The sequence below is a fragment of the Macrobrachium nipponense genome, chromosome 1 (genome assembly GCF_015104395.2).
Source record: "Macrobrachium nipponense isolate FS-2020 chromosome 1, ASM1510439v2, whole genome shotgun sequence".
Lineage (NCBI taxonomy): Eukaryota > Metazoa > Arthropoda > Malacostraca > Decapoda > Palaemonidae > Macrobrachium > Macrobrachium nipponense.
Genome location: NC_087200.1, coordinates 145,447,047 through 145,458,803, shown reverse-complemented (window position 1 = coordinate 145,458,803; position 11,757 = coordinate 145,447,047). Strand labels below are relative to the sequence as shown.

Sequence of the window (11,757 nt, the reverse complement as noted above, 5' to 3'; positions counted from 1 at the left end):
CATACATACTACATCATTACATACATACATACATACATACATACATACATACATACATACACAGTAGTACCTCGAGATACGAAAGGCTCTACAATTACGAAAAACTCGAGATACTAAAGCCAATGCGAAAAATTTTACTGCTCTACATACGAAAAGTTTTCAAGATACGAAAGGTTGTTGCTGTAAAGTCCCGAGATTCGCCTGGACCACCGAGAACAATTTTAAAACTCCTGCGCCGCCCAACTGAGTAAACTCGCCACCATCCTCCCGCTCTCCCTATTGGTTCCTGATGCTAGTCACCCCATAAGGTTCCTGCTCTCCTATTGGTCAGCATCTACCCCTTGTGCTTTTAAGTATTCTATTGGTAAAAGGATGCTGTAAATTGAAAAACTTATTCATGTAATACATTTAATAAAAAAAAACATCAGGTAAAGATAGAATAAAAAATAGAAATGAATGGTTATTATACTGTTTGGTAGTTTTCAGTAGTTGAAGAGAGATAATGAAAATTTATGGCTTACTGTGTAAAGTGATTGCTTGTCGATCGTTCGATACTCGTAAGTGCTGGATGTAAACAGACATTTGGAAGCTTTTTTTTTTGTTGTTTATTATAGTTAATGGTTACTTAATAATTATTTGAAATGAGTACATGCAATACATTTAATTAAAAAATTGTGAATTAGATATCATAAACTATAAAATAAATCAGACTGCCAACAAATACGTATTTTTAGAAGTTCTTCTTCTGTTTTTATTATTACGTTACGTATACGTATGTTTCATTATAGCTATCAGTAACTCTGTATCTCCATTAGGTAAAGATAGAATAAAGAATAGAAATGAATGGTTATTATACTGTTTGGTAGTTTCATTAGTTGAAGAGAGATACTAATGATAAATCATGGCTTACTGTGTGCTAGGAGAAATGATTGCTTGGCGCTCGTTCGATACTCGTAAGACGGGTAAGAGCTGAATGTAAACAATCGATTGGAAGGTTTGTTTTTTGTTTGTTTGTGTATTATAGTTAATAATTAATTAATAATTATTTGAAATGAGTACATACTGATTATTTATACATTTTATTGGCATATTCTAAGCTTTTAGCTCTTAGGTTTAGATGTCAGAATCATAGACTAGGCTACAGTAGCAACTACTAACATAGGCTAGGCTTATTGCTAAGGGACATATGCTAAAGTCCTAATATATGCAGTAAAAATGGGGTTAATACATCGTTGAAAACATTACATGCAGTTTAATATTACTCAAATATGTACAGTATTTTGCCTTTTTGGAGTCATATTTCTTCCGTCGGATCGGCGTTGTAACCCTAGAACATGTGTTTTAGGCCTGGGAAAATAATTAATTTAGCTTGTGGGTTGTTTATGGAGGGCTTGGAATGGATTAGCCATTTTACATGTAAAATGTGTTCCAAGATACGAAAAACTCATAATACGAAGGCTGCCTCGGAACGGATTAATTTCGTATCTCGAGGTACCACTGTATATATATATGATAAGTGTCACCCTGTCACTACCAGTTCCGCGGCCTGTATACCTTGCAGTGATGTCACGAGCTGGCCAAGGGGGCTCCGATTTCAACACATAGTAGAATCTAATAGATTAAATGAACTCAAGGTGTCCCTAGGCGCCGGAGTAAGTAACAAACAAAGAAAGAAACAGGATTGAGGAGCTGAGGTAACAGGGCGACAATTCCGTTGGCGAAGTAGCAATTCCGCCGTAATGAAATCTAATATTATATGTATGCTATGACAGATGAAAAAGACATACAAAATTAAAGGTATGTCACGGAAAGGCCGGAGCCTTACGTCTGAGGATGCATCGAGTCCCAAAGTCAGGACTGGCGTTAGACGGATCTCTGAGGCCGCCGGAGCGGGGAGGGAGGGGGAGGCATAACTGACAGAGAGGGGGATGCACTACCTGGAGGGTCGGGGGTATCCCGCTCTCCCGGGCCTGGTGGCCAACCATGGCTAGGGTGGCCAGGACATGTCCCTGAACTCCATAGTGGGGCGGCTGAGTACGGCAGGCCTGCGCACCGAGTGTATTCCCCCCCTCTCAGTGTCCCCTCCCCGCTCTATATAGACTCGGGTGGGCTACCTGGTTAGCGTGAGTGAGTCGTCACACCACTGAAGTGGGTAAACGAGTAGGTGGTGGGGGGGGGAGGTCGGTAGCAGGTTGGCTCATACGCGATCAACTGGAGACCTTCTCAGCCGGGTGAACAGACACACGGTGTGAAGGACCAGCCGACCGCAAGAAGGCCTACTGGCCAACTTGAAGCCGTACAGAATAGCAACATATAATATAAATATCAATACGTATAAATATTAGCTGTCCTAACACAGGAAGATGTGAAATAAACAAAATAAGAAGAAAGAGAAAGAGGTTGTCTTAGAGCGGTTAGGCCAATCGCAAATCCGAAGATTTGGGTCTGTTAGCCTAGCGACTCGGAGCGGCTAGTCAGTATGCCGTGCCGAAATGATCAGGGGCAGGCGACTAGGGAGCTGTAGGACAAAAGAATACGAAGGGACGAGGTCTTAATGTAAAGGCATGACGGCCTAAGAACTCCTAACGCAAGGGTATCGTGATCTGACTAGGCTAAGCTAAGATCCGAAGCATGCGGTCGGAGCGGGAAACTCCCCGTGAAAGAACTAGGAAATAAAATCCCAAAGCTAACTGCATGTAATAAAATGCGTTGAAATACTGCTTAACATGTAAATCGAGCCCAATTGGTATGGGGGACCAATTGGTGCGCAAATAACCGCCATGCGGTCGATGAGTCAGGGAATGGCGGCGCGGGGACGAAGACGCTCTCGCTACCGAACGTCTAAAAACTCAAATAACTCGGCTAATTTGCTGAAGATCAATATTAACTGATCTTAAACATTAATAGCAGTACGTACTTAACTTGGATGCAGAAGCTTGATGTTCCATCTTGCAAAGAGTAAGGATATTACTAAGGCGAAAACACAGCACAGAGTAAAAAACGTGTGTGGCGCCGACAATGCTATCGAAAGGAATGAAAACAAAGATGCTGATCGTAGTAGTAGCGGGTAGCGGGGCTGTAGTCCAGCTCCTCTGTAGGCGGGGGATTTTGAAGGAGGAAGAGACTAAATGGCAAGGGACCTCTGGTAGTGGTTTCCACTCGCCCCAGTTACCATACCTTTAATTAAAAGGTGAGCAAGCCAGAATACTCTGGCACTACAGTTTCTCTTTTTTCTCTGGTATGTATAGCAATATTTATACCTTAGAAATGAGTATCAAAGGGATATTTCACGGAGCGACACGTGCTGAGCCCAGAACTATACTTATTAACCTTCAAATTCTATCTTGTCCCTTAGTTTTAAAGCAATAGCATTGAAATTTGGTATATAACTTAGAAAGACATTATAGAACAAGTAGATGAAGCCTATTTTCCAATTTTAGTTTGGCTTTTTTCCTTAAATTTTTTTCTTGATTTTTAGGGTTTATATTTTTACCATATTGAAAAAATTCATATCTAGCAAAAAAATTCTTTTAGACAAAAAAAAACTTTAAATTTGATTGGAGGTCTACATCAGGTCTATATATGGTAGTAATTCCAGGTCTTAATATCAAGTATCAGGGGAGGAGATAGAATTTGAGAAATTTTTATTTTTAGGATAAATAGCCCTGGCGTCACAAAACTGTAAGTCAGAGGCGAAAATCATATGCGTTTTCGAAAAGTGAACCATTGTTATGGTTGATAAATCAAACCTTACTATCCTTTTCATTATCTGCAGGTATTGAAAAATATCATGGAAGAGGGTATTTATTCATATTGTAAATTACAGAGAGGTATTAGGGGGAGAGATAAGAAAAACAATGAGAGAGAGGGAGGGAGTGAGGGATGGGGGATAGGGGGCTTTCAGTTCTGTAAATGAGTCCTGCTGACTCATATGACTGCCTTTAAAGGTCAAGAGTAAACACCTTAACTAACACCATTTGACGATGCACTATACCATTACTGAAAATTAGTGGGAGGTGTCTTGTACACTGTTTCAAAGTACCATCGCGATCAAATTATTAGTTTGAAAGATATTTGAGAAAAACGATGATTAGCGGTTCCTGAAATGCATAATAGTTGAAAAATAGTAGTATGTACACTATCTTCCGGAACTAAAGGAAAACAGTACTTAAGAAAGCCTATCCTTTCAAATAGTGATGGCTGGATGTTATCGTACCCGTTTTAGTAGAAAATCAGACAATTATTTGTTCAGGAAAGCAAAATTTCACAAATTAATTATGAAAACTCTGGTAATGACAATGTGAATAAGCAAATCAAGGACATCCTCTTTGAGAAAACAGCAGGGATATTTTGGAGAATTTTTAAGTAATATGCAATATTGAGACCCACCCTGTAGAGGGTAGTGCCATCAGTGCACCTCATGTGGTGCACTGTAGGCATTACTTTAGGTTCTTTGCAGCCTGCCTTTGGCCCCTAGCTGCAACCCCTTTTGTTTCCTTTACTGTACCTCCTTTCATATTCTCTTCCATCTTAATTTCTACCCTCTCCAAACAATTGATTCATAGTGAAACTATGAGGTTTTCCTTCTGTTACACCTTTCAAACCTTTTACTGTCAATTTCCATTTTTGCGTTGAATGACCTCATAGGTCCAAGTGCTTGGCCTTTGGACTAAATTCTATAATCAACTCAATTAACCTACCCAGTATAGTATATACATACATATCTAGTGCTTCCATTTTCTTTTAGTGGAATTTAGTGTCTGGGACAGTTTTTTGACTGCATACTTGAACTGTTTCAAGTCATGGGGTTAAAGAAAACTCTTAATCACAAGAGTCAATAAAATGGGATAGTAAATCCACAGCAGTATGCCTGTTTGATTTTGTTACTATTTGAAATATATACAGCAGGAAGCTTTCAATGATCTGCATGGTCCTCCTTGTCATGGGTGTATTGTGAAACAAACATTATAGCATAGATACAGATTTAAAATCTTTTATAAATATTTTACATTTTACCAGGTAATAGAGTATGTTACTAATAATTGGTGAAGAATGTTTTATTATGATTTTTCAGTGATCAGGATGTATTAGCAAGGAACATTCAACATTTTTTGAATTTAGAAAGAGTAGAACCTGTTCGTAATTCTTGGGCGGATTGGTCGGAAAGTGATGACGACGATCCAATCAACAATTGGCAGCCACCTCTTGAGGTAAGGAAATAATCAGCCTTTGTAGGTACCAATTTATTGTCACATCATTGTCCGTGTTTAAATTATGGTACTATACACTATTTGCCCCTACAGTACTGTACCTGTATGCTGGACTTGTGACCTTTTAATATTTTTTCTCGCAGTAAGAAAAATAAATTAATCCATTTTGTATCAGTATATTTCTCTTGCAAAGATATTATAGTGTCTTGGATTAGTTGATATGTTATTTTGAATTATATTTGTGATTTTTTAAAAGTAAATTAATTACAAATACAGACAGTGCCCAGTTTATGGGAGGGGTTCCATTCCTGGCAGCATGCCATAACCTGATAAATGCCATAAACCGGAACATCATAATAATAATAGGAATAAATGGCTGTTATGGCACCTTAACCCTTAATGGATGGATTGCTCCTCGGGAGTAGTAATAACAGCTTTAGGGTGGTGGACTCATTGATCCTGTAGATAAACAATAGTAGACGCCATCGATTTCGAAAGAATCGGGCGGGAAAGAGGTGTCAATAATTTTATAGCCCATAAATTCACTAATGGCAACTTTTGCACTGGCTGATATCACGAGTCTGGCATCTCAGGATTCAGTTCTGCTTCTGACTTGAAGGGAGAATGTACTGCATCTCACTCTGTAAGTTTGTAAGTTTGCTCATAAATATACCTAGGGGTTGCTGTTGGTTTTTGTTCTTGCCCTTTACAATAGTATGTCAGTTGTAAATGTAATTTTGCAAAGAAAAGTGCAAAAAAATATTAGAAAAATGTGTACAAATAAAAAAAACTTACTGAATCTTCATTCTCAGTAAATTTACGTAAATATTTTCCAACAAACATGCCAAGAATTTGTTACTGATTTTATTTCTTATTTGGGTTGATGTACAATGATATATGAGTAGATTCATTGCAACCATGGAACCAAAGAAAAATCTGACTGTTCAAGTAACAAACTGTATACTCGCAGGGTTTGTTACCACTTCTCATTCCCCCTTGCTGTAGAGAGAGGAGTATTTGCTACTGAATACAGGGTTTAATATTTCCAAGATCATAAAGCACACCAACTTTCTGTATGGCTACCTTACTCACCTGTATCAGACCAGTCCAGCATATGATGTGTCTACAGTGGTCTGGCCCCTGTATTTGCGGGGGATGCATGCATACCAGATACTCCCCCCCCCCCCGTGAATAGTTAGAACCCACGAATAGTTGGAACCCCTATAAAAATGCTTAAAACCTCCTATTTTGTTAGTTAAAACTCAAGAAAAACCCACTAAAAATTTTGATAACTGGTTTTTTAATAGTTAAATCACAAAAAGTGCATTTTATGATGAAATTGATGTAAAAAATCAGGAATCTCTGGATATTTCTCGTAGAAAAATACTGCGAATAGGCAAATTTTCTGCGAATCTGAACACAAATACAGGGGGTCCACTGTATTCAACCTGCCCGTAAGAAGAAGAAAAGGAAAAAAAGAGAATGAAAGAGACCAGCCAACTCACTCATTCTCTCATCCACACAATCATCATAGGTTAGATAGAAAATACCCTATAAGGGTTATTGGGTGAATTACACAACTTGTTGGGCAGCCACCACAGGACCTATGGAAATGTGTCCAAAGACCTGTAAGCAACATCTTTCAGGTAAAAAGAAGTGAACATGGACTGGCGCACCAGGAACCAGCTCTCAAATTTGTATGAACAGCAAAATTTTTTTAAATGCCAGAGTGGAACTTATACCTCGGACATCATGTGCTCTAACCTGCACAGACTCGGTGAGAGAACCATCAGGTGAGGAATGAGCTTACTTAATTGCCTCATGTATCCAGAATGAAACAGTGTTCTTGGAAACCTCCTTCTTAGAACGAACAGTGCTGACAAAAATTCTTTGACATCTAAGTCTTAGATGATGAGTCCTTTTAAGGTAGCATCGTAGGGCCCTGACTGGGCAAAGTAAGAGCTCCTATGGGTCATTGTCCACAAAGTCATTCAATGATGGAATGGAAAAGGAGGCAAATCTGTCATCATGTACTGAGGGATTTTGGGTCTTGGCCACGAATTCCGGGACAAAATCGGTCACCGACCCCCAACCCCTGGTATGCTTCATGTCATAACTTAGGCCATGAAGCTCCCCCACTCTTTTTGAAAAAGCCAATGCCAACAGGAAAACTGTCTTTAGTGTCAGATCTCTGTCAGACGAACGACGCAAGGGGTCGAATGGAGCTCGAGCGAGGCTTCTCAAGACAAGCGAAACATCTCATGCAGGAGGCTTGAGTTCTCTTAGCGAACAGGTTTGTTTGAAACCCCTGAACAACAATAAAATCTCCCAAGATGAAGAGATGTCTACTCTTTTTAGGTGTAACACCAACCCTAGTGCTGCTCTCATCTCTGAGGAAGATAAAAAATCTGTTATCCGCTGAACAGAGGCTTTGAGTTGAGAGAAACCTTGTTGACGGCACCACTCACAGTAGACTGCCCATTTCCCTTGGTAAACTGCTGAATTGGATTTTCTGAGGTAACTGGACATACGTCCCACTGCCTTCAGAGAAAATCTCCCCGCTCGAAGATACTTGATAATCTCCATCCATGAAGAGACAGGGATACTACCAACTGGTGAAATCTTTCGACGTGAGGTTGGCAAAGAAGTTGTAGCCACAGAAGAATCTCTCTTGGAACCTCCACCAGAAGAGACAGAAGTCCTGGGAACCACTGCTTTAGGCCACAGAGGAGCCACCAAGGTCATCCTGAGATTTTGAGAACTCATTACCCTGTTCAGAACTTGATGGATCAGGCAAAATGGAGGGGAGGCGTAAACCTCAAGATTGTCCCAAGGGTGTAGGAAGGCGTCCTCTGCTAGAGCAAGAGGATCTGGGACCACCGAACAGTAAACCTGTTTTCTGTTGAATCGAGATGAGAAGAGGTCTAGCATAGGCCTCCCCCAAACCCAAAAAAGCCTGTCTGCCAGGACCTGATGCAAAGACCATTTTGTGCCCAGGATCTGATTCTGACGACTCAATCTGTTGGCTACCTCATTCCTCTTGCCTGGAATGTACCTGGCAGAGAGCTCCACCCAGTTGTCAATTGCCCATTGGTGTAATTCCATTGCCAAGGAATACAGGAGATGAGACACCAGTCCCCCCCTGTTTGTTCACATAAGCCACCATTGTGGTGTTGTCAGACATTAGAACTACTGAATGACCTTCCACTTTCTCCTGAAACTCCTTTAGCCCCAGGAAAGTTGCCTTCAGCTCCAAAACGTTGATGTGAAGAAGCTTGTCTTCCACACCCCAAATGCCTGCCAAATGAGCTCCCCAACCTGAGATGGAGGCATCTGAAAACAGAAGGAAGTCCAGAGGGGGAGAACATGAGGAATTCCCACCAAGATATTCTGGTTGTCCAACCATCAATGAAGGTCTTGCCTCACTTCCTCAGACAGAGGGACTCTCTGTAGAGGAGAATCTCCTGCCGGGGACCAGGACTCTTTGTCTCCATTGCAGAGACTGAAGATGAAGACAGCCATGAGAGACCAGCTTCTCCAGTGAAGACAAAATCCCTAGTATGACCTGCCACTGGTATGCTGTCTGTACGGGTTGAGAAAAGAACTTCGTGCTACTAACCGCAACTTGTCTCACCTCTGGTCTGACAGAAAAACCCTTGACGCTACTGTATCTATAACCATACCTAGTTAAAGAGCTTTCTGGCTGGGAACCAGGTTCAACTTCTCTAGGTTGATCTTTACGCCCAACTCCTGACAAAACTGAAGAAGACAGTCTCTGTCCTAAAGCAGTTTCTCCTTGGAGCTTGCTATTACCAGCCAGTCATCAAGGTACCTTAACAGGCGAATCCCTTGAGCATGAGCCCATTTCGATACGAGGGCAAAGACCCTTGTGAGCACCTGACAGGACGTGGTCAACCCGAAGCACAGGACCTTGAACTGAAAGATCTGCTCTCCCAGAATGAAGTGAAGAAACTTTCTGGACAAAGGGTGAATAGGGATCTGGAAGTACACATCCTTTAAGTCTATCAACAGCAAGAAGTCGTTGTCCCTTATCGCTGCTAACACTGTTTGAGGCGTCTCTATCTTGAACCTTGTCTTCATGACAAAATGTTTCAAGGTGGAAAGGTCGATTACTGGTCTCCAGTCGCCTGTTGCTTTGGGCGCCAGGAAATCCAACTCTAAAACCCCGGGGACTGATGCTTTACTTCTTCTATCACACCCTTGTTCTGGATTTTTAATACTTTCTCCCGAAGAGCCATAAACTTCTGAGAGTCGTGGCCATAGTCTGTCCGAGAGGGGGGGAGAGAAGTTGAATGGTAGTAGATATCCCACCCATAGAACATCTACTACCCATTTCTCTGCTTAAACCCTTGGCACTTGGCCGACTGGCTTGCCAGGCATACCTCTACCAGTGACAGCAGAGAGGGAGAGGCACACCCGCTCTATCCACGACCCCCTATTGCCCCTTCCCCTATTGCCCCTACCAGCCTTGTAGGGGCATTGTTGTTTCTTTGCCTTGGCCTGTGAGGGAGATTGGGAACCCTCCCAGAGACAGAACTTTTCAGAGATTTCAAAGGTGAAGATCTTCTCACCTGTTGTTGAGGAGGAGGAGGAGGAAGGGGGCATCTTGAACTTGCCTCTGACTTCAATACTGCTTGATGTACCAACCTGTCCTTTGCATGTGCTCGTTGCCGGGCGATAGCATCTTCCAATTCCGTCATCGGAAACAGGAATTGAGACTCCAGCAGATCCCAATTTTTGAGAGACAAAGACTCAGAGTCTACCGAATTTGCCACCTTAAACAGTGCAGCGTCTCTCCTGGCCAGGAGGTGGTTGGCCCACAGGTTGGAGCTAAGGTGTGTTAGATAAGAAATGGTTCTAGATCTGGACTGCAACAGTCTATTTAGAGAGGAAGGACTCGCTAAACCTCCCTCAGTCCTGTCTTAAGCAATCTTGGCTATCGCGGTGGACCCTAAGTCCAGCCAGGAGACCGCCTGGAAGATTGAAGCCACAGTAGTCTCCATAGCCAAGAACTCTTGAGATGAAAAGGCAGGGCCTTCACCCTTAACCTGTTCCAGAGTTAGGCCAAGTTTTAGACGTATCACGTCCGGGCTAAGGTGATGTAGCAGCAATTGAACTGTATTAGTGGAATAGTACTTTCTATGCCACAAAAGAGGAGGGGGAAGAAGCTTAGATGACCTACTAGAATGCAGAGATCCATCTCTGTCTGACACCAAAGCGTTCACACATTGTAGGATGGACTGAGCGTGACCAGACCAGGGGAGCTCAAAAGAAGTTCTAAAGTCCAATTTAGCACCCAGCATGGCCTCTATACCTATTGGGGTGATAGAAGATTGAGTTTGTGCCCTACCTGCAAGATTGTTGAGATCACGAATGAGATCAACAACCTCTGCAAATGAGGACATAAACTATTAGTTATCTCCCTCCTCTTGCTCCGGCACAGGTGACCGATGTCATGAAGAAGACGGTTTGGCAGTATATCCTCCTCCTCCCATAAAACTGCTGAAGAAGTTTCCCTAGGGAGACCAACATTCCTGACAATATTAGTTGGCGTGTAAAGTCTAAAACCGGAAGGCTCTTGGAACTCATCTCGCAGCGATGCTTGTACACGATCCCGACTTGAACAGAGTACTGGCTCGGGAGAAGCACCCCGTACATGATCACGAAAAGGATCGTACGTGTATGTCCGCTGAAACACGTACACGGTCGTGGGAGGAACACGTACATGATCGCGTAACAATTCGAGTACACAAACTTGAGAAGTCAACAGGGCACATTCCCAAGACGAGGAACATTGCTGACGAGAGCTCTCTGAAGGAGATGGACTTCTAAGGCAAAGGTCTCTTCCAGGAGAAGGAGAAGCATGTCCACTGACCAATGAAGCCTCATGTCTTCAACCCTCAGGCTCAGTCTTGCCGATTGCAGAATCCTTTGGCGAAGCCGAGCAACCTTCACATCTGCTGCCTTCGACCTTTTAATCTGCGCTTAATCATCCTTGCGCCGACAAACTGGTACAGAAACAGATAAAGGGGGTTCACCCTTAATGCTCCTCACACACCATCAGAAACATGTACGTGAGAGGGAGAAACATGGCCTTGAAGGGAAGACGAAGATTCATAACTCACATTACGTACAGATGATACACAGGCATGTATCACAGAGGAGGATGTCTTCTTCCTGCTATCTCCACTGCCAACATCACGAATGTGAATGTGTGAAGATGAAACACGACCTTGAGGTGCATGAGGAGCCACACTTCTCTCATTAGTACAAACAAGAACGTGCGTGGGAGAGACACGGTTGTGTAGGCAATGCACTCCTTTCACACGAAGACGATGACACCCCAAAGTCCTTTATCCTTCAACATCTGACACAATGGGGAGAGGGGGATGGTGTAGGTATAGGAGAAGGAGACAAACTCCTCTCTCTACGTGATCTCTTACTAGCTGGAGTAGGAGACGAGATCCGCCGTTTCCGACTCCTCTTCTTTGTAGACCCAGCAGAAATCCTCTCTTGCGAAACAGAG

General features: G+C 42.5%; 1 protein-coding gene across 1 annotated transcript in view; it reads left to right on the top strand.

Annotated features, from left to right (window-relative positions):
* Positions 1–11,757, top strand: part of LOC135219718 (cytochrome b-245 chaperone 1-like) — a 291,532-nt gene that overhangs the window by 219,722 nt on the left and 60,053 nt on the right. Inside the window, exon 7 of the mRNA XM_064256716.1 lies at positions 5,075–5,210. Coding sequence (XP_064112786.1) covers positions 5,075–5,210 — 136 coding nt within the window. The remainder of the gene's footprint in view (positions 1–5,074; positions 5,211–11,757) is intronic.